Source organism: Salmo trutta, chromosome 33, assembly GCF_901001165.1.
Source record: "Salmo trutta chromosome 33, fSalTru1.1, whole genome shotgun sequence".
NCBI lineage: Eukaryota > Metazoa > Chordata > Actinopteri > Salmoniformes > Salmonidae > Salmo > Salmo trutta.
This window is the reverse complement of record NC_042989.1, coordinates 5,441,747-5,465,638: the sequence shown is the minus strand read 5'-3', so window position 1 is coordinate 5,465,638 and position 23,892 is coordinate 5,441,747. Positions and strand designations below refer to the sequence as shown.

Below are 23,892 nucleotides of genomic sequence, written 5' to 3'. Positions count from 1 at the left end.
TCATCAATCAAGATCCAGATATGACAGCATTGTAGAAATTGTTGCATAAGCATACTGTTGTGTGATGATAACATGCCTCCGCACATTATCATGTGTGCTTTGATATGAATAACCATAATAAAAGCTAAGCATTAGATTTGTAAGAATAAAATACTTCAAAAGAGCATGAAGAGGATGTTAAACACTGCTCACTTCGATTTGGAGCCAATCCCAAACAATTACATCTCAACCTCTAATTCTTGCCACTTGAACATTGCCTATCTATAAATAGGTATTAGGAACGGGCATGTGCTAGGTTTTCTCACATGTTGCTTACACCTATCTGGTTGTGTATGTATTTTCAGAAGTGCCACGAGCAAATCAACAAGAAACTAGGAACAGAGTCAAGAGATTTGGTTTGGAACTGGACCCTAAATTACACCCGCGCAGGGACTTGTGGGAGTGATTCATATAGCGATGACGTTGCCATGCACAACCGGTCAGTATGGTATTTCCTTTAAGCTAGCTTTTTCCAAACAATCTGAGAGGACAATGTTTCGTGTGTAGCTCGATCTGCCTATGATCGCAAATGGAAATCGAACTGTCTGAACGGCCAGCGGCTCAATGTAGTCAGTAGCTAATATAGCTAGCATAGTCTTGTGTGTGTGGATGTCGCTCTCGCCAGTATTCTGTCCAGTAGATTCCCACCGCTCTTTCGTCACTACAGGATGCTCAAGCTGTTCGGAGCGCTAGTTCTTGTGGGACTAGCGCTGGCGTGCTTAGCTTCCTGGGTGCTGGAGAGCTATGACACCTCTTGGCACCCCAAACGGAGTGTTCGGCGGTTCAACGCCGGGGATGGAGAGGAGGCTAGTAGGACATGTCTTCCTCCGTATCCCGGCGGCGAATTGGATAACATATTCTGGTTCGTGCAGGTGAGTGGATCCAGCTGCTAAATCGGATTTGCTAGCTAATTGCTAACTGGCTAACTAAGTGGTGTGACTGTCAGTGTTAATTGTCACTCTCAATTGTCAGGGTGACAGCTGTTAGCAAGTAAGTAGCCCAATGAGTAGTAGTGGTCATGTAAAAATCGAAACTGAATGGGGTCACAGTCCAGTTTCCTTTTTGGGTGCTGTACTGTCATGCATGGCACCAGCCAGCCATCAGGTTTTAAACTTTGAGCCCAGTTGTAACTAGTTAGGTAATAAGTAATATGTTTGTTGACTAGAGGGGATGTACCAAATGGAATATCTTGTCAAAACGAGCTAGATGATGCTCTAGGTTGTGCTTTTAACCCCTGAATTATATCCTGTACCCGCACAGGTGTCTGACATTCATATCAGCCGATTCCATGACAAAAAACGAATTTCAGACTTTGAGAAGTTCTGCACTGATACCGTTGAAGTGATCCAACCTGCTCTTGTGCTCGCAACAGGTACGTCGGCCATTGCTTCTTGCTCATTAGTTTTGTAGCAGCCCCCAAACATTACAGCTTGCGGAGTTTCTCCACTATCACAATAGCAGCCATGAACCTGAAGTGAGTTATTATTTCCCTCTAAGTCCCTCTGTCTGTCCACCTAACAGGAGACCTGACGGATGCGAAGACCGAGAGCAAGGTGGGCTCCCTGCAGCATGAGGTGGAGTGGCAGGCCTATCACGACATCCTGAAGAGGTCTCGGGTGCTGGAACGCACCAAATGGATTGACATCCGCGGAAACCACGGTCACTAATAGAATATACCTCCTCTAATATTCTCTTACACCTCATGATTTCTAGAATCCCTCCCAAAATTGTGAAGATCCTATGAACAGGGTTGATAGATTGGTATGGAATTGGGTCGTAAATGTCTAGAAATGTGCGAAGCCAGTCAGTTGAATTGGACTTGGAAGGTTTGAAAGGGTTTTTCGGCTGTCCCCATAGGATAACCCTTTTTGGTTACAGGTAAAAATCCATTTTGGTTCCATATAGAACCCTCTGTGGAAAGGGTTTTACATTGAACCCAAAATGATTCTACCTAAAACCAGAATTGTTCTACCTGGAACAAAAAAAGGGTTCTCCTATGGGGAGAGCTGAAGAACCCTTTTAGGTTCTAGATAGCACCTTGTTTTCTAAGAGTGTAGAATATGTAAAGAATCCACACACCTACAGATATGTGCATTCTTTGAATTTTACCTCAAAGCTGAGCAGTCAGGCCCTTCACTGCTTAATGCCCCTCCATTGATATTGAATTACAAACGCTATTAGAGTTGAAACAAGAAATCTCCTACAGCCTAACTGTCCACTACAACCTATTGTTGAAGACGCTTCAAAAGAACCTTTCTCTGGTTGACATTAGTTCAGTACAGAATAGATCGTAACAGCAGGACATTTAGGCTAAGTGAGTTCCTGTGGTTACTGCTAAGGATAGATGTTAATCAACAGGATGAGGGAATTAATAACAAGGCTAGATACCTTTGCCAGAAGATGGTATGTTTTCATTATGTTTTGCAAGGTCTCTCTTACTTAGCTACATTCCTGTTTTTATTATGTTCCTTACAGATGCTTTCAATATTATTTCCTTGGACAGTGTCAACAACTACTACAGGTCAGTGTTCACTCTTGCCTGTTATATCTGGAATGAATGTTGTTTACATGTGTCAAAGACATACAGTAGGCCCTTCAAACTCAACTCTGGACCTCGAAGCCACTTCCACTGCGCTTTTTCATTGTTCCCCTCTATTCAAGGACTGATTTAGACCTGGAACACCAGGTGGGTGCAATTAATTATCAGGTAGAACAGAAAACCAGCAGGTTCCGGACCTCGTAGGGTAAGGGTTGAATACCCCTGCAATATGACAAGTGTCACTGTGATTCATGTTCAGAGACTCCTTCTAGCAACCAGCTCTCTAAGCCACCAGTGTAGCTAGTGTGAGTGAGTTGCCTCTCTGCGTTCGCTTGTCTGTGTAACATGAGCACCAGACTTATTGACATTGATTCTAGCGATCTGAGCTAGATATAAAGCCATCTAAAGCCAGATATACAATTTACAAGCTGATTCAAATGATCAAAGCTTGATGATTAGTTGATTATTGGAATCAGCCGTGTAGTGCTAGGGCAAAAACCAAAATGTGCACCCCTCGGGGTCCCGAGGACCGAGTTTGGGAAACGCTGCTCCACAGTATAAAGACAGTTTTTGTAGCGCACTCTCTTTTTGAAACACAGTCTCTCATAATATGACATCTGTCTCGTGTCTGCATGGTAATTGTTGAGGTTTGTTCCTTGTCCGTTTTAAATAAATATGTTCTCCGCTTCTCCATCATAAAACAAGGCAGAGGTGTTGAGAGCAACATGCACACCACACTGTATCCAGTCACGAACTCGGCCACACAATAATGATGCCTGTTTTTATTCCCAGGAAGTACTCAGCCAATCAGAAAGTTGGATCCTTCCACTATGTCCACAAGACTCCCTTCGGCAACTACTCCTTCATCTGTGCTGATGCAACCATCACCCCCGGACCCAAGCGGCCATACAACTTCTTTGGCATTCTCAACCAGGTACAGTATGCCCCCAACCAGCTTAACACCAGCCTGGTCCCAGATCTGTTTGGCTTTACAACAACCATGTGAGTTGGCTATACAATACAACACAAACTGATCTGGGAGCAGGCTAGCGCAACACAGCTAAATACTTTTCCACCCTACTCTGTCATTAATTTAAACATAAGACTGAGACATTACAGTCTATTTGCGTAATATTTTTTTTATGTCCTTATGCAACACCGTACATTACAGACTCAGATGGACCTGTTGGCATCCTTCAGGACTGAGAGCCACAGCAGCAACCAGACCATCTGGTTTGGCCACTACACCACTTCAACGGTCATCTCCCCCGCTCCAGGGGTGAGAGGCGTGATGAGGTAACAGAAGTGTGTGTGTGAGATGAGGTAACAAAATAATGTTTGTGGGTTTCTATAAGCCTGTCTTCATGTTAGTCTGCCTCTCTAATTTAAACACCCTCTAAAAAGGCTTTGGATAATTAACTAGTATACTGTTTTTGTTGTTATAACAGTTCTGACATAGGTCAAGGTATAGTTATAACATAGTTAATAGCATAGTGGAAATGGTAAAAGAAGGTTCCGGAAGGCCATTCAATTATATTTATTGCCAACGTTTTTTGGAACAAGCTCATTCTTCAAAGCACTATTGCAACAGTGTCAGAACGTTATACAGTCGTGGCCAAAAGTTTTGAGAATGACACAAATATTAATTTTCACAAAGTCTGCTGCTTCAGTGTCTTTAGATATTTTTGTCAGATGTTACTATGGAATACTGAAGTATAATTACAAGCATTTCATAAGTGTCAAAGGCTTTTATTGACAATTACATGAAGTTGATGCAAAGAGTCAATATTTGCAGTGTTGACCCTTCTTTTTCAAGACCTCTGCAATCCGCCCTGGCATGCTGTCAATTAACTTCTGGTCACATCCTGACTGATGGCAGCCCATTCTTGCATAATCAATGCTTGGAGTTTGTCAGAATTTGTGGGTTTTTGTTTGTCCACCCGCCTCTTGAGTATTGACCACAAGTTCTTAATGGGATTAAGGTCTGGGGAGTTTCCTGGCCATGGACCCAAAATATCGATGTTTTGTTCCCCGAGCCACTTAGTTATCACTTTTGGCAAGGTGCTCCATCATGCTGGAAAAGGCATTGTTCGTCACCAAACTGTTCCTGGATGGTTGGGAGAAGTTGCTTTCGGAGGATGTGTTGGTACCATTCTTTATTCATGGCTCTGTTCTTAGGCAAAATTGTGAGTGAGCCCACTCCCTTGGCTGAGAAGCAACCCCACACATGAATGGTCTCAGGGTGCTTTACTGTTGGCATGACACAGGACTGATGGTAGTGCTCACCTTGTCTTCTCCGGACAAGCTTTTTTCCGGATGCCCCAAACAATCGGAAAGGGGATTCATCAGAGAAAATGACTTTACCCCAGTCCTCAGCAGTCCAATCCCTGTACCTTTTGCAGAATATCAGTCTGTCCCTGATGTTTTTCCTGGAGAGAAGTGGCTTCTATGCTGCCCTTCTTGACACCAGGCCATCCTCCAGAAGTCTTCGCCTCACTTTGCGTGCAGATGCGCTCACATCTGCCTGCTGCCATTCCTGAGCAAGCTCTGTACTGGTGGTGCTCCGATCCCGCAGCTGAATCAACTTTAGGAGACGGTCCTGGCGCTTGCTGGACTTTCTTGAGTGCCCTGAAGCGTTCTTCACAACAATTGAACTGCTCTCCTTGAAGTTCTTGATAATCTGATAAATGGTTGATTTAGGTGCAATCTTACTGGCAGCAATATCCTTGCCTGTGAAGCCCTTTTTGTGCAAAGCAATGATGACGGCACGTGTTTCCCTGCAGGTAACCATGGTTGACAGAGGAAGAACAATGATTCCAAGCACCACCCTCCTTTTGAAGCTTCCAGTCTGTTATTCGAACTCAATCAGCATGACAGAGTGACCTCCAGCCTTGTCCTCGTCAACACTCACAGCTGTGTTAACGAGAGAATCACTGACATGATGTCAGCTCTTCCTTTTTTGGCAGGGCTGAAATGCAGTGGAAATGTTTTTTGGGGATTCAGTTCATTTGCATGGCAAAGAGAGACTTTGCAATTCATCATAACAGTCTGGAGTATATGCAAATTGCCATCATACAAACTGAGGCAGCAGACTTAGTGAAAATTAATATTTGTGTCATTCTCAACTTTTGGCCACGACTGTACATACTTAATAGCAGAGTTATAGAATCCAGTTAGTTAGTTGAGATTTTTGTACCACATGTAATTGTACCACATGTAATTGTTACCTATGCGTGTGTGTAGCTCGGCTGTAGCGTACCTGTGTGGTCACCTACACACTCTGGGCGGCCTGATGCCTGTACTACACAGCAGACACCCTGAGGGCACCCTGGAACTGGAGCTAGCCGACTGGATGGACAATCGCAGGTAAATCTTTATACACACTCGCTCACTCACTCAGGCTCAAACAAACACATTCACCTTTTATTTGTGGTCTGTTTTAAATTGTGCTACCAATAAAGTTTATACACAACACTGATATATTCCTTTTCTCTCTCTTTCTTGGTCATTCAGTCCCTCTTTCGCTCCCAATTTCTTTCTTTCTTTCTCCCCCTCTCTTCAGGTACAGAGTGCTGGCGTTCGACCACGACCTGCTGAGTTTCATGGACCTGAAGTTTCAGCAGTGGCCTGCAGTACTCATCACTAACCCCAAGGAGGCGCAGTACCTCCATCCTGGAGTGGAGCCACTAGGGAGAATACAAAGCTCTACCCACATCAGGTGTCCCCTCTGTGTGTGTTCTCCTCAACCCTAAACCCCATGCCATGACCTCTAACCTACACCACCATACAGAATCACCATCACCCACTCTGCCTTTTTACACACATATACCATCTATCTCTATCTCTCTGTTCCATAAAACGATCACCCTTTTCACACTACTCTGCCGAACTGAGCCGCACTGGTTACACATCCACCACAGTTGCTGGAACTGTGCTGGACAGGGTAATGTGCAAAGAAAATATCGGAACCAGCACAGTACAGTTTGTGTCAGCACACTCGTGTGAAAAGGTTCTTTATCACCTACAGTTGAAGTGGGAAGTTTACATATACTTATGTTGGAGTCATTAAGACTCGTTTTTCAACCACTCCAGACATTTCTTGTTAACAAACTATAGTTTTGGCAAGTCGGTTAGGACATCTACTTTGTGCATGACACAAGTAATTTTTCCAACAATTGTTTACAGACAGATTATTTCATTTATAATTCACTGTATCACAATTCCAGTGGGTCAGTAGTTTATATACATTAAGTTTACTGTGCCTTTAAACAGCCTGGAAAATTCCAGAAAATGATATCATGGCTTTAGAAGCTTCTGATAGGGTAATTGACATCATTTGAGTCAATTGGAGGTGTACCTGTGGATGTATTTCAAGGCCTACCTTCAAACTCAGTCCCTCTTTGCTTGACATCATGGGAAAATGAAAAGAAATCAGGCAAGACCTCAAAAAACTAATTGTAGACCTCTACAAGTCTGGTTCATCCTTGGGAGCAATTTCCAAACACCTGAAGGTACCATGTTCATCTGTACAAACAATAGTACGCAAGTATAAACACCATGGGACCACGCAGCGTCATACCACTCAGGAAGGAGTCCTATATTGACATAACCTGAAAGGCCGCTCTGCAAGGAAGAAGCCACTGCTCCAAACCGCCATAAAAAAGCTAGACTACGGTTTGCAACTGCACATGGGGACAAAGATCGTCCTTTTTGGAGAAATGTCCTCTGGTCTGATGAAACAAAAATAGAACTGTTTGGCCATAATGACCATCGTTATGTTTGGAGGAAAAAGAGGGAGGCTTGCAAGCCGAAGAACACCATCCCAACTGTGAAGCACAGGGGTGGCAGCATCATGTTGTAGGGGTGCTTTGCTGCAGGAAGGACTGGTGCACTTCACAAAATAGATGGCATCATGAGGATGGAAAATTATGTGGATATATTGAAGTAACATCTCAAGACATCAGTCAGGAAGTTAAAGCTTTGTCGCAAATGGGTCTTCCAAATGGACAATGACCCCAAGAATACTTACAAAGTTGTGGCAAAATGGCTTAAGGACAACAAAATCAAGATATTGGAGTGGCCATCACAAAGCCCTGACCTCAATCCCATAGAAAATATGTGGGCAGAACTGAAAAAGCGTGTGTGAGGAAGGAGGCCTACAAACCTGACTCAGTTACACCAGGTCTGTCAGGAGGAATGGGCCAAAATTCACCCAACTTAGTGTGGGAAGCTTGTGGAAGGCTACCTGAAACGTTTGACCCAAGTTAAACAACTTAAAGGCAATGCTACCAAATACTAATTGAGTGTATGTAAACTTCTGACCCACTGGGAATGTGATGAAAGAAATAAAAGCTGAAATAAATCACTCTACGATTATTCTGACATTTCACATTCTTAAAATAAGTGGTGATCCAAACTGACCTAAGACAGGGAATTTTTACTTGGATTAAATGTCAGGAATTGTGAAAAACTGAGTTTTTAAATGTATTTGGCAAAGGTGTATGTAAACTTCCGACTTCAACTGTATCTCCATACCACAAAGTTTGTCAACAATGTTTCATTTTGGCTCACCTGTCTCTGCAGATGTGTGTGATAATCCTCCCCTATCATCCTGTATTCTAACCCTGGCCTCTCCGGTCCCCTCAGGATCCTGGCCTTCTCTGATGCCCCGGTCACAGCAGTTCACGTCAGCGTGGACGGGGTGGAGATGGGTAAAGGCCAGTCTGCTGGAGGTCCTCTGTATGTGGTGCCATGGGAACCCTCGCTCTACCTCACTGGGCTGCACACTGTCACTGTCAAAGTGAAGGTTGCACAACACCTATTACCTCATATCTTCTATTATATAGACGTTCTAAGAGGTTGTCAAATGTTTTAAATAGTAGTTCAAAAGTTATCCAATGTTTTCTCAGATCGCTACCAGATGTTTTGTTACTAGTTCAGGTGATGTGGCCTCTCTTATTCTGTGTGCGTGTTTTTGTGTTAGGACGCGGTGGGGCGGTCGACTTTCCGAGAACAGCTCTTCACCCTGGAAGAGGACCTCACCCCTAGCTTTGGTTTCTTCCAGTCCTTCATCCTGCTCACTGACCACTACATTCTGGTAAGAAGACAAAGCAGAATACTTTGATTTTCCTGTCAGACTTGCGATTCGAACGGGCGACCTTCCAGTTGACCCGCCGTTCTCACTGTACGTTACTTGCTGACCCAACCTCAAGACCAAAAGGTCTTCTAACGTTTAACCACGTCTTCACCAGGTGTGACTAGCTGTGCTCTGTGGGTTATAGACCTACTGTATAAACGGTCCTGTCTGTCCACAGGCCCGGTTAGCCTTTGTCGCAGGGATGCTGCTGAATATTGGAGTGCTGGTGGCGTTCAGGTTCATGCCTCTGCCCTCTGTCAGAGGTGAGACACTCCTGTCACATCAACCTTGGTAGTATCAAGCTGGTTGTTACCTGTGTGAAAATTGCCATAGTTATTGTTCTCAGCCATCCTATACAGTGAAAAAAAAAATCTAGGATTTTTGCATATCATTCCGCTCATAACCTCATGTTGATAAATACATGTATTGTCTGTAATACGCAATTTGTTGTGTGTAACAACTCTTTTCGACAATGTAGTTTAATCTTACCTGTTTTCCTGTGTCTCCCAGTGTCTTCAAGTCTGTCCTCTTGTGCCTGTCTGTCCCTGCACCTGGTCAGTAAAGCAGACACTTTCTACTACTCTCTACTGCTCTTCAACCTCTGCACTGCCTTAGGTGAGTTTCCTACTGGGTCCAGACGACAACCATCCATTAAACTTCGTCTCTTCACCCTGTCAGCCGGTCTCAACTTGCTCCCTTAGGGTTAGAGCCAAGGGGAAATACGCCAATTAGCACTGACTGTGTGTCCCTGTCTACTCACCCTCTGTCTCTCTGCAGGTCCCTGGTTCATAGGCGAGTTGATTGATGGTCACAGTGGGGCTTGCTTTGCCTTCGGAGTGGTTATCGACGGACACTTCCTCGAGGGAAGTCTCACTTATGTTGTTGGGGTTGTGCAGGTGAGGCTGGTATTTAGTCAGGATTATTATGAGATGATATTGAGAGATACAGTGGTCATACATGCTCATGACAGGCCTTAGTGCATTATAACTGCATTATAATACATCATGCCTGGTGGCTTTTAGTAAAGTTCTACCAGATGTATAAAAAAGGGGGAGAATTTAAGGCAGTGGTCCTTTTTCCCTTAAAGTGTTACCTGTAGTTGACAAACACTTATCCCTGTTTCTTCCCTCCATTTCCCAACAGCTGCTTTTCTTCAACATGCCTCTCACCTGTTACCTGTGCTGGAGCCTTCACCTGCGTAGTCGTGGTAACTCCTTCCGCTCACACTTCTTGCGTCCGGGCTATCGGTGGAAGACTCTGGGGGTGCATACGGCCATGTTGCTGCTGCTAGCCTGGCAGGGATACTCTTGTTACTTCCTGCTGGAGACATATGGACCTCTGGCCTTCTTCCTGTCCCCAGTCCGCACGTGGGCAGTAGGGATCGCCCTGCTATTGGTCTACCGCGCCTGGAAGGGCCCCGCCCCGTCTCCATGACGACAGCACGACAACCACAACCTCTTGACAGTTGCACTTACTTTCTACTGGGGGATTCTCTTAGTTATGGCAAACTACATTGGCTCTCTACTTTTCTATCCCATATTTCAGAGTACTCTTTTGTGCAAAGTTGTTTCTCACTCTCCCTTCAAAGCTACTTTCCCCTCATGATCCTATTTCCCACATTTTTAAACAGTTTAAAAGTAGTTGTTTCATATGCATGTTAGTGTATTGCATGTGTAGACCCCACCCCTATACACAGTCAGCGCTATGAAGGTGTTGGTACAGTGAAGTCACTACTTTAGTGTATATATTGTGGATAGAATTGATTGTTCAGCCAATATGACTGCTGTTCCTCAGAAGGCTGATGTAGACGTTGAGTCTCTCGCCGCTGTATTCTGCTGTGGTAAAACGTATGTATTAGTTGCCCACTTGACTTGTAGCAGTTATTCAATTCAAAGTTTTGCCTCGGCCAACTGACACATCACCACTGCCAAAGGATACGTAAACAGTCCTGCTCTGGCAGGTTTTGTATTTGGTTATTGCAAACTAGCTAAGATATCAGCTGTTTCTCAGGAATGGGAGGACTTGAACCAAAAACAGACTGATGACCCATTTTTTTATATATTCAATATTAGCTCAGTGGTGAACCTATCCACTTAAAGCATGTTAAACAATCAACACTTGTGATAAATTAATGTTAAATAATAGCAAGGGTGCAATGACCTGAGATTGTGCTGGTTTAATTTGTGGTTATTCTCTATTGAGAAGTTGATTTGGGCAGCTTTGTTATGTATAGAACACATTTTGGGGAGTTTCAGACCAGCACTGGGCGCTCGACTTAGACTGAAATTGGTGCAGGAGCTCCACAATATTTGAGCTAATATTCTTTAAGAGGAACAGGAGCTCAAGCAGTAGAAATGTTGAGGTGCCAGTACTCTGCTCCGGTGATCTCCTGCCAAAGTCAAGCACTACTCTGGACTATCAGGGTTGGGGTCCAATTTCTACATTGAATTAAGAAAATTGGAATTTCAGTTTATGACAAACTGACTCAATTTTACTGCTAGTACCGCCCACAAGCAATGTGACATGGCTTCCACACTAAGGGTTGAAGTGTCTCGTTTTACCATCATGTCCACATCCCATTGACCTCATTTCCCCTGGGATGGGATCTTCAGTCAGGGAGTTGTGGTTCTCTATAGAAGATTGTTGGTATTGGTTCCATGTATCAGGGTTCATTAGAGCATCCAAGTTACCCAATGCTGATTATGAAGTGGAGATTTCAAAGGTTTCATGACTTGATTGTCCAGAGCTGTACTTTTTATTCATGTCAGCTTTAACACCAGAATGTGAAGGGTTGGCTGACTGGCTCAGTTTCACCAGCACTTGGCCCCAAGCTAAGTAGGTAGCCTGGGTGCCAATGTGATATTTTGCCAACTCCTTGTCAGGCCAAACATTACAATTCCATAAGGACTTTGCATGAGAGCAGAAATAAATTGGCACCTGGGCAGAGCATAACCACTACTTTGATACGTTTGCTGTACTGTTACTCATAAAATAGATTGTGGCAAGTGTAAAATCAGATACCCATTTTCAAATTGATCATTGAAAAGTTTCGATTTTATTAATGGTTTATAGTGCTGTGAAATAAATTGTTTAGTCAAATGGAATCAGATCTAAGACTTCCTTGAATTCTTTGCAATTCAGCATGTTGGTAATTAGACTGTCACAGATCAGTTAAGTATTTTACAAACGGTACAAGTAAAGAGACATGCAGCAGTGTTGTAACTACAAATCATTTTATTCAGTCCATCCAGTTATTGTCAGTATAGAAAGCAAAGGCAGGAAGTAGTGTAAACAACAAAAAAGCTTGTGATTCCAGTAGCTTCTGATGGTGCCACCAGGGATTTGAATCAATCTGATATTTTAATGATCTGTTTACCAATGTTTCCTCCTTTCATCATGGAGCAAAAGGCCACTGCAAAATAAAGTAAAGCTCAATTCTCAGGTTTGTGGTAAATTGATTTTAAGACAGTCATTTAAGTTCAACTACACAATTACCATCGACACACTTACCTCCCATATTCTCAATGCCATCTACTACTGTCTCCAACACCTGAAGGGAGAATGGAGGGACAAAAATCAGTGCAAAAAAATTAAGGTACTCAGATATGAGCCTCTCGCGTGAGGGGGGGGGGGGGTTTAAGCTGAGGGGGAAGGTTGAGTAACTACTTCTGGCAACATGGCGCCACTGTTCACCATGTGCTCAAAAATCTTTTGTATTTTACCAGTCTGTGTGGTTGGTCCTTGTGGGTCAGAATTAGAGAAAAAAAATATCCACAGGAAAGTATAATTCAAACAACTTTTTAGGAGCGCCTGTAGGTATATGGTTCTGTCGGCTTGTATCTCGATGCCGTCACACGTAAAGCACACTATGTAAACAATAGCTGAATGTAAACAAACATTGCTGACCGAAGCCAATTTACTGTCAATCAGCTGGAAGCGCTTGAGTCGTATTGCACCTCACCTGAGGTGTATTCATTAATCGGATTCCGTTGCATAATGTTTCATCTGTTGCGAAAATACAAAGACAAGCGTTCTGAAAGTCGTTTTAATAACACTTACCTTTGGATAATTTCTCTCAATTTCCACCCACCTAAGGACGAAAATCAGCTGACCAAAAAAGGTAGAGCAAGTGCAAATTAAGTTTATGCAACATTTTGATTTGTGAAGGGGCCGCTGGGAATTTTTTACCCTATATGTTAAAGAGGGCAGACGGACACTTCCACACTCAGATTTGAAAGCTAGCAAGCAAGCAATGTGCAGGCTTCAATCAGAAGAAAAAAATTGACTTTTGTCAACTACTCTGATTATGTGACTCAGTTGATCAGTCAATCAGAAAAACCTGAAAATATCAGAGTGGCCACCGACTTTGGTATTCGATCAGTTTGGTGTTGAAACCCCCCCCCCCCAAGTAACCTTAAATGCAGCATCATGTTGGTAGAAGTTGTTTTATGTGCATAACCTCCCTCACGAGAGAGGTCTACTCTAAAAAGATTTAAACTTCAGAACTTCCAAGTATACAAAACATCAAGATTGCCTTGCCTTGATCTGCCCCTCTCTGACCCACTGACTGAGCTGGATTATGCCGGCTTCGTGTTTCTCCATGTAGTTCAGCACCATGAACCGCTCCCTGGAGGGATAGAGTAGAGCTTTCTAAACAGATGCAGACTGGGCCAACTAGCAGCTCAGGCATCTCAAACATGTTAGAACTGTTTACAGATTAATAAAATAGTAATACAGTTTACAAATGACTATTAAGTATACCATAATGTAAAGTACTACTGCAACTCCAAATGGTCCTTCAGTTATCTGTGAGACAGACCGTTGAGTACCTGGTTATGTTTTTACTTTGCAGTGCCTCCTGAGTCTCATCACAAAGTGGTGGTGGGTAGGGCACGTCCTTGTTGTACTGGGAGATCTGTCCACAGAGGATCACGTGACCATCATTGTTCATCTGGAGATGAATGAAGGGATTTGTGTCAGTCACTATCAGGGTGGACAGCAAAAATGCCACATACTGCAGGGCCCCCGCCCCACCGTTTCATTTGTTTTAACAGTAAACACCTGATTAAATTAGTCAAAGGCTTGATGATTAGTTGACTAATTGAATCAGGTGTGAGGAGGGTTGGGAATTAAGGTCTTTAAGGTAATTCTTGCAGGAACATGGTGTGAGCCGTTGTCTTTACACTGTACCACTCAGATGGTGTATGTGTCCCACACTACCTTCGGAAGTAGTGTGGGAGACATCTTAGAGATTTTAATCTAGAGCTGTCTCCTCACACGAGTACCTCTCCTGGACCTAGTTTGTTGTCAAAGTAGTGTAAAGAAGGCCTTAAACCTTGGCAGTTTGAAGTGACTGAAATTCTTTTTTGCATATCCTACTGAAAAGCGTTCTTTCCTGCAGTCTGAACAGACACATTGGATAGGATATTTCATGCCACTTTCATAGGTTATTTGAAGTCAGAAACAAATCAGATTCCTGGCCATGTGAATTGTCAAATCTGATTTGCCCTGTGGTTGACTGTTTTTTGGCATCTTGTTGCTTGCTAGATACTCTGAGAAGGACATGTGGTAGCCAACTAGCATATTGTTTACAAGCAAATAAGTGAATGTCCTAGAAAGCTAGACAGCTAACGTTACCTAGCTAGCTAGTTGAGTGCTGTGGCTAGCCCAAAAGGACTAGGATAATCTTATCCTTTGAGGCTTAAAAAAAAAAAAAAAAAAAATTCTTACACTATGATTTTGAAACTGCAACGCAACTGGAAAACGTCCACGGCAGGCACTGTCGTCACAATCTTGCTACATAACTTCGAGTGATGGGAAACAGGAGCACCAATCATCCTACACCACTGCACACACCTGTTGTTACTCTAACTAGTGTAGCCATTTTAGCAAATGATAGCTGTCTGAACACACAAATCAAGTACTATATAGTTAGAGAACATTGAACATCACAAGGCTAGGTCAATAACACAATTTCAACAAATGCAGATAGGATATTGAGAGATTAGGCATCTTTACGCAGACAGTCCCAAAGACAGTAAAACCTGCTTACCTGTGCTATTACAGCATCGCTTATGGGCCCTCCCACATTGTCAAAGTAGACATCCACTCCATCAGGACAACTCTCTTTCAGTGCTGTGGCTACGTCCCCCTGACGGTAGTTGACTGCTGCAGAGAAGCCCAGATCCTCCACAAGGACTCTGCACTTCTCATCAGACCCACAGATCCCCACCACCCTGGTACAACCATCCACACGGCCAATCTGGGGAGCAGGAGGAACACAGAAACCCTGGTAGTCTTAAATTCATCTCTCGCGTCCCATCTCACCTCTTCCTCGTAAAACGCATTGATGGAAAATGTCAGAGGGACCTTGGAACTCAAGTGTATTGGGGCAAGTATAGAGAATTTGAGGATAGACAATTGACAACCACTGTATTCACAAAGAGACCATACTATGTTTAACTAGATCAGGTTACTGTAACATGCTTGTGTTTACCTGCCCAGCTATGGACCCACAAGCCCCTGCAGCTCCACTGACCACCATGGTCTGATTGGCTCCTTCAGTCACATGACCCTTCTCTCTAACACCCAATAGTGCGGTGAGGCCAGGCATGCCAACTGCACCCAGGAAGTAGGATATGTGTCCATCAACCAGCTGTGGCTCAACCTGTAGAAAACTTAGATAATTTTAGAAAAAAAAAGTCCAAGAACATAGCTATAGTGTACAGGCTCCTTCCTATATAGGCACGATTTCAGCAACTATGGTGGATCTGCTCGCCTCAGTAGTATGAAAAGTGTACGACCGATATACTTAAGCAATAACGGGGGGGGGGGGGGGGGGGGATTGGGGTGGGGTTGTGGTCCAGTTGAAGTTTACTAATACGTTTAAACTCACTTTCACAATTGCAGACATTTAATCAATAAAAAAAATCCCTGTCTTAGGTCAGTTAGGATCACTTTATTTGAATGTAAAATGTTAGAATAGTAGAGAATGATTTAATTCAGCTTTTAATTATTTCACATTCCCAGTGGGTCAGAAGTTTGCATACTAATTGGAGTGTACTTGGTAGCATTGCCATTAAATTGTTTAACTTGGGTCAAACATGTCAGGTTGCCTAACAAGTATCTCACAATAAGTTGGGTGAATTTTGGCCCATTCCTCCTGACAGAACTGGTGTCACCGAGTCAGGTTTGTAGGCCTCCCTGCTCGCACCCGCTTTAACAGTTCTTCCAACAAATTTTCTATGGGATTGAGGTCAGGGCTTTGTGATGGCCACTCCAATACCTTGACTTTGTTGTCCTTAAGCCATTTTGGCACAACTTTGGAAGTATGCTTGGGGTCATTGTCCATTTGGAAGAACCATTTGCGACCAAGCTTTAACTTCCTGATTGAGGTCTTGAGACGTTGCTTCAATATATCCACATGCCATATATTTTGTGAAGTGCCCCAGTCCCTCCTGCAGCAAAGCACCCTCACAACATGATGCTGCCACCCCCGTGCTTCACGGTTGAGATGGTCTTTTTTGCTTGCAAGCCTTGCCCTTTTACCTCCAAACATAATAATGGTCATTATGCCAAACAGTTCTATTTTTGTTTCATCAGACCAGAGGACATTTCTCCAAAAAGTACGATCTTAGTCCCCATGTGGCTTTTCAGGTTTCAGGTTGCTGAGTGACCTTTCAGGTTACGTCGATATAGAGGACTTGTTTTAATTGTACCCGTTTCCTCCAGCATCTTCACAAGGTCCTTTGCTTTTGTTCTGGGATTGATTTGCACTTCTCGCACCAAAGTACTTTCATCTCTAGGAGACAGAAAGCATCTCCTTCCTGAGCGGTATGACGGCTGCGTGGTCCCATGGTGTTTACTTGCGTACTATTGTTTGTACAGATGAACGTGGTACCTTCAGGCATTTGGAAATTGCTCCCAAGGATTAACCAGACTTGTGGAGGTCTACAATTTTTCTTGCTGATTTCTTTTGATTTTCCCATTATGTCAAAGTGGCACTGAGTTTGAAGTTTGGCCTTGAAATACAGCCACACCTCTAATTGACTCAAATGATGTCAATTAGCCTATCAGAAGCTTTTAAAGTCATGACATTTTCTGGAATTTTCCAAGCTGTTTAAAGGCAGTCAACTTTAAACTTCTGACCCACTGGAATTGTGACAGTGAAATAATCTGTCTAAACAATTGTTGGAAAAATCACTTGTGTCATGCACAAAGTAGATGTTAACAGACTATAGTTTTGGCAAGTCTGTTAGGACAAGAAATTTGTGGAGTGGTTGAAGAACAAGTTAATGACTCCAACCTAAGTGTATGTAAACTTCCGACTTCAACTGTATATGGCCAATATACCACAGCTAAGGGCTATTCTTAAGACAACACAGAGTGCCTAGATACAGCCCTTAACCGTGGTATATTGGCTATATACACCAAACTCTCGAGGTGCCTTATTGCTATTATAAACTGGTTAATTAGCACAGTAAAAAAGAAAAGAAAACATTTGTCATACCTGTGGTATACGGTCTGATATACCACAGCTGTCACCAAATCAGCATTCAGGGCTCGAACCACCCAGTTTATAATGTAGGACAGATAAACTGGTGGATATATGATAAACTAAGCCTACCTTCTGTAAGAGCTTTTCATCCATCAAACATTGTGTCTGCCAGTGCCAGTTGAACGAGGTGACCATGTCATCCACAGAGAGGCTTTCGCAGCGGCTTAACTCCACCACCCCGACGCCTCCACCGTCCACACACTCCGACAGCCCCCATGGAGCCAGGTACTCAGCACCCGTGTCGTCGTTCATGCGACATCGCTACAAGAGACGAATATGGAACGTCATTATGAACAGTGGAATTGTTCAGGGTACCTTACCCATAACTTACTGGGCACTTGTGAAAGTAAAAATGTATGTTTGTATGCCTATAATTGCATTTCATGCAGGTGTTAGCCATGCTCATTTATTGGACACATCTTTACATAGCCTATATAAAATAGGAAACTTATCATAGGTCACTAATGGTCCCATTTTGTTTATTTCATGCACATTTGATATAGTCAGCAAAGTGCAGACAAATTTCAGCTTTTCTTTCCAGCCATGCATCACCATGTAAGGGTCAACAGACAGGAAGAGGGTCCGGACAAGGACTTGTCCTTCTTTCAAAAAAGGTCCTACAATCGCCTCTTCCACGCGGAAATGACCAGGGACTGGCTCTCCATCAGTCCCTGTAAAACACAAACATAGAAGAGCCATTTGGCCTACTTATGTGGTTGTTGTGTAGTCTATAGTTTGTCTCTGTACATTAAACTTAATTAGTACACTAAAGGGCACTATATATATTGGCTTATGGTCACATGGATGGAGCATAGGCACGCCAGAAATATTTAAAGAAATTAGGAGATAGTAAACTCATTGGCTAATGAATGTATAACAACCCTCCCAGCATACTGTCGACCAATTGCGTTCACGTCGGTGCATCACACGGTTACTAAACTAATCGTCACGAAACCCTTATTAGAAAGTCAGGGTATGTGGTGCTTTTTAGACAACTAGGAACTTCAGAGTTCAAATGTGCATGTTTTGTTGCGCATTGGTTGCCCATTGGTTAATTCTGATATTTTCCAAGTGGAAAACTCGGAGCTCATCTTGCTACTTCATGCCTAATGTTGGGTTTTTGAGCAAGTGCCCAATTTACTCCTTGAAGGAGTACACTTGGATTTGAGTCGAGAACGAAAATGATCTCTGGTGTTCCAGAACAGAACCGTTAATTTAAAATCTTGAGAACCAGTTAATGTTTTAGTAACAAAAATATCCCTAAATCTCTAGTAGGATATATATAAATAATTTGGTGAAGTAATAATTGCTAGTAATAGTTTAAAGACATTCCAATTCACGTCATGATGTTCAGCACTTAAAGCTAATCCCCATGTCCAACGCTCTCTCGCTCTGCCCACCCGTCAAATATAATTTGCATTTTGCGCCTTCACTTAGTTGACCAATCAAACATGTAATCAACCCTTACCAGTTCAACAGCAAGCGGCTCTAATAGGGGGGGGGATAAATTAACTGAATGTAATGTTGATTTCACAGGTTAAATTTACGAAAATGGGACGTTACTTTTTTGTTACGAACTGGTTCACAACTTTATTTTCTGGTCGGAACAAAACAAAAAAACAGGGGGGGGGGGGATCCTGCTCGGGACGGAGCAATTGGAAAATAATTTAGGTTCCAACCCCCGGTCATAACTGACTTATTGAAGGAGGTTAGGGTAATTTATGCATCAGGTTACAATAATTAGGGTCGCTAAAGTGCTAAACGAGACTCGATTATGCAAATGTTGATGTCACTGACATTAGCGGCATCCCTTCTAGACATGGCCAGTGCACTAGTTGTCACAGAATGACCCTGAATACATTGTGTGGTCAATTGGCAACGCACACACTTGGCATTAATACGAATCCAAGTTTACAATCCTCATTTTCTTAAAATATTTCTGGCCACACAAGTGACCCCGGAAGTGAGGATGCACGGGTATGGAGAATTTAAACCCTTCATTCCTTAAGAGTATTGACACACCAGTACATCAATGCATGGGCTGCATCTCAATCCACCACAGCCGCCTATATCAACCTTCAGCATCTGCGGTGGAAGGTGGCCGAGCTACAGTGGTGTTTGTCAGACCATGAGACATCCCGAAAACCTGTCTCTTCATGAAAACATCTGTAGCATCTGAACAGTTTGTCCTACAAACTTATGACCACTCTGGAAAGAGTCACGAACAAGATGGTGTTCTCAGTTTTGCTCTACAACCCCCACAAGTGTCACGGACTCGTCTGAAGGTAACCATACAAAACAGGAAGTATGGAGGTAGTTTTATGAAGAAAAAGGGGTTGTTCAAAAACAAATACACTGCTCAAAAAAATAAAGGGAACACTTAAACAACACAATGTAACTCCAAGTCAATCACACTTCTGTGAAATCAAACTGTCCACTTAGGAAGCAACACTGATTGACAATAAATTTCACCTGCTGTTGTGCAAATGGAATAGACAACAGGTGGAAATTATAGGCAATTAGCAAGACACGCCCAATAAAAGAGTGGTTCTGCAGGTGGTGACCAAAGACCACTTCTCAGTTCCTATGCTTCCTGGCTGATGTTTTGGTCACTTTTGAATGCTGGCGGTGCTTTCACTCTAGTGGTAGCATCAGACGGAGTCTACAACCCACACAAGAGGCTCAGGTAGTGCAGCTCATCCAGGATGGCACATCAATGCGAGCTGTGGCAAGAAGGTTTGCCGTGTCTGTCAGCGTAGTGTCCAGAGCATGGAGGCGCTACCAGGAGACAGGCTAGTACATCAGGAGACGTGGAGGAGGCCGTAGGAGGGCAACAACCCAGCAGCAGGACCGCTACCGCCGCCTTTGTGCAAGGAGGAGCAGGAGAAGCACTGCCAGAGCCCTGCAAAATGACCTCCAGCAGGCCACAAATGTGCATGTGTCTGCTCAAACGGTCAGAAACAAACTCCATGAGGGTGGTATGAGGGCCCGACTTCCACAGGTGGGGGTTGTGCTTACAGCCCAACACCGTGCAGGACGTTTGGCATTTGCCAGAGAACACCAAGATTGGCAAATTCACCACTGGTGCCCTGTGCTCTTCACAGATGAAAGCAGGTTCACACTGAGCACGTGACAGACGTGACAGAGTCTGGAGACGCCGTGGAGAACGTTCTGCTGCCTGCAACATCCTCCAGCATGACCGGTTTGGCGGTGGGTCAGTCATGGTGTGGGGTGGCATTTCTTTGGGGGGCCGCACAGCCCTCCAGAGGTAGCCTGACTGCCATTAGGTACAGAGATGAGATCCTCAGACCCCTTGTGAGACCATATGCTGGTGCGGTTGGCCCTGGGTTCCTCCTAATGCAAGACAATGTTAGACCTCATGTGGCTGGAGTGTGTCAGCAGTTCCTGCAACAGGAAGGCATTGATGCTATGGACTGGCCCGCCCGTTCCCCAGACCTGAATCCAATTGAGCACATCATGTCTCGCTCCATCCACCAACGCCACGTTGCACCACAGACTGTCCAGGAGTTGGCGGATGCTTTAGTCCAGGTCTGGGAGGAGATCCCTCAGGAGACCATCCGCCACCTCATCAGGAGCATGCCCAGGCATTGTAGGGAGGTCATACAGGCACGTGGAGGCCACACACACTACTGAGTCTCATTTTGACTTGTTTTAAGGACATTACATCAAAGTTGGATCAGCCTGTAGTGTGGTTTTCCACTAATTTTGAGTGCGACTTCAAATCCAGACCTCCATGGGTTGATATATTGGATTTCCATTGATTATTTTTGTGTGATTTTGTTGTCAGCACATTCAACTATGTAAAGAAAAAAGTATTTAATAAGATTATTTCTTTCATTCAGATCTAGGATGAGTTGTTTGAGTGTTCCCTTTATTTTTTTGAGTAGTATATTTCCTGAGATTTCTTATTGGGGTGGCAGGTAGCCTAGTGGTTAGAGCGTTGGGCCAGCAACAAAGGTTGCTGGATCAAATCCCTTAACTGACAAAGTAAAAATCTGTCCTCCTGCCCCTGAACAAAGCAGTTAACCCACTGTTCCCCAGTAGGCCGACATTGTAAACAACAATGTTCTTAACTGACTTGCCTTGTTAAAGATTAAATTGTACCTAAAGGGGTACTAAAATCCCAAATCCATTGTATGATCTTAAAAACAATTCCATAACATGTATTTTTTGGGCTGTATTTTTTCCTTATATGAATGTGTTTCTATGGGCTATAGTAGTAAAGCCCCTACACCCTTAGACTGAGGTTATTTGTCACATGCGCTGAATACAAGTGTAGATTAAAATGAAATGCGTCAAAAGAAAACAATGCAGTTAAATTTAAAAAAAAATATTTTTTTAAAAAATTTAACTAGGCAAGTCAGTTAAGAACAAATTCTAAATTACAACTGCTTTGTTCAGGGGCAGAACGACAGCTCCGGGATTCGATCAAGCAATCTTTCGGTTACTGGCCCAACCCTCTAACCACTAGGCTAGAGCACAACTGGTCAGGAACCCTGTAAAACCGCAGCCATTCCCTCCAACGCCATTACATAATCTTAGATCGTGTTTACCGTGCTCACCTCGCATTGGAATTTCGCGTTTACCTAGCCAAAGGGCAGGCAGATGACGATAATGAGATTGTTCTGTCTGAAATCGCAATAAACAAGAACAATTAGCAAGATATTTGACCGGATGTATAAGTGTGAAGCATCCGGTTGGTGTTTCCCCTCACTACCACATATGGTGATGAGGAACCCCAGTGGCCGGCAGTAGGAGAAGGATTTTGGCCAACATTCTGCATATTCTCTCATCGATTAAACATTTCATCTCCATACAGTTATGTCGCCAAAACCATCATTCTAAAAATAGCGTTCAGGAACGCAAGGGCGAATTGAGATATTGCACACAGGCACATCAGAGCAGGTGTTCCCTAACGGAAATATGCAAATAGAACGCGCCAATAGGATCTCACTACCTCGTACTTGGCTCTGCCCACCTTGTTTCTTTCTGCCCACTATGATTAATTTGACGACTCAATATCGCCATCTGCTTGCGTTTGGACTAGCACCTATGCTAATTACATCTATCTGTATGTAAATATTGCAGTGTTTTTATCTTTACAGCTAATAAAATGGGCAAGGGGACCCAACCAATGATGTCCGTTTGGAAACCGGTTTGTTTTGTACGCGTTTATTTGCAATCCTACCTTTACAAGAGTTGCAGTCAGGAACTTTTGACGAAGTTATGCTGCATTCACGTGCTAGTTGGAACTAAGACAATTTCAACATACTAACCGCTTGAATGCGGCACGTGTATAACTACAACCAGATAGCAAGTTGTACATTTGAGTTTAGTTCCGACTTGGGCGTGAATGCCGCATTAGTCGTAACGCCATTAATGCGATGCTAATCATTGACCAGTCGTTTCAAAAAGTTAACTATCTCCCTTCATACACTTGCTAGGGTACAATGACCGCTATATGAGAATGATAAAATGTATCACATAGCTGAGAAGTCTACACATACCAGGTCGGGAGTTAAGCACCACTCTCTGCACAAGCAACATATTCTCTCGTCAAAATGGCAGAAGTAAACGTTGTTTTTTTTTTGTTTTGTTTTTTAAAAGTCTTTCTTCTTCGATGAGGTTTAATGGCGGTTGGCATCCAATAAATGTTGCATCACCGCCACCTACTAGACTGGAGTATAACTCCTTTATACTGAGCTTAATTTTTTTCACAAAAGAAAATCAACAACAAAAAATGTTTTACTACAAATACCCTACCATCTAATAATACACTCACAAAAAAAAAAAAAATGACCATACTCCACTATACCGCTCTGCAGCTGCCACCACAACCTCTATTTTCTGCGACTTACAGTTGATAACCATTACTATAAATGCCAAAAATCTAATCTTACTGAAACATATATCACTTGTTGGTGTTTCCCTCTCTACTGGTACAGACCTACTACTCACACCACTCCTCTCAGGATCCCTTCCCCTTGACCCATCTTCCTCTACTTTCTTCACTACCTCAGCATATGACAACTTCTACACTACTCTAACCCTGGAAACCTCAACCTGCCTCTCGCGCACGGGACATTTCTGATCATACAATTAACACATACCACTACTTTCCTCAATGCTACAAGTTCCTCTGTCTCATGCTTCATTTAAGTCCATTCAATTTTGTGTTTATGCTGCAAATGGCTTGGGAAGCAGACAAGAATAACTAAGTATTCGGGTCACGGATTTTGAAAATCCTTCAGAATATGAGTCTCGTCTTGTATACTTTGTAAATTAGTAATTAAGATGAAAGTAATGGAAAATGTGCACAATTATCAATATATTATCGATATATTGTTCACTAGTTATCATACAAAGAATAATTAAAAGTATTCTAGTAGATATTATGTTTTTTTGCCTAAAGGTCAACAAAGTTTTTTGGTGTATACCCTATCATTTATTTCACTGTACAACATTTTCTTTCTGTTGTGTTGCAATAAAAGGGGGGTGCACTCAACTCAGGAGCGCTTCTAGTTCAAGAGTGGCCAATCAGCTTAAATCCAATCTTTGTTCCATATTGGACATACATACATAATTCCCAGTACATTGTGT

General features: G+C 43.1%; 2 protein-coding genes across 2 annotated transcripts; one reads left to right on the top strand and one right to left on the bottom strand.

Annotated features, from left to right (window-relative positions):
- The first annotated feature begins 400 nt into the window (after positions 1–400).
- Positions 401–11,821, top strand: tmem62 (transmembrane protein 62). The gene is made up of 15 exons (XM_029729591.1): positions 401–478; positions 707–911; positions 1,300–1,411; positions 1,561–1,698; positions 2,515–2,560; positions 3,371–3,512; positions 3,750–3,874; positions 5,822–5,944; positions 6,141–6,296; positions 8,225–8,384; positions 8,562–8,675; positions 8,893–8,977; positions 9,225–9,329; positions 9,492–9,610; positions 9,858–11,821. Exons 1-15 carry the CDS (start codon positions 468–470, stop codon positions 10,146–10,148), a joined length of 1,932 nt encoding a protein of 643 aa, XP_029585451.1. The 5' UTR covers positions 401–467; the 3' UTR covers positions 10,149–11,821.
- Positions 11,822–11,930: 109 nt separating this feature from the next.
- Positions 11,931–22,904, bottom strand: ptgr2 (prostaglandin reductase 2). The gene is made up of 9 exons (XM_029729592.1): positions 22,800–22,904; positions 17,824–17,942; positions 17,341–17,532; positions 15,211–15,381; positions 14,767–14,976; positions 13,544–13,665; positions 13,254–13,341; positions 12,225–12,264; positions 11,931–12,126 (listed from the first exon to the last, which is right to left on the bottom strand). The coding sequence occupies exons 1-9, from the start codon at positions 22,837–22,839 to the stop codon at positions 12,062–12,064; spliced, it is 1,047 nt and encodes a 348-aa protein (XP_029585452.1). The 5' UTR covers positions 22,840–22,904; the 3' UTR covers positions 11,931–12,061.
- Between the last annotated feature and the right edge of the window lie 988 nt (positions 22,905–23,892).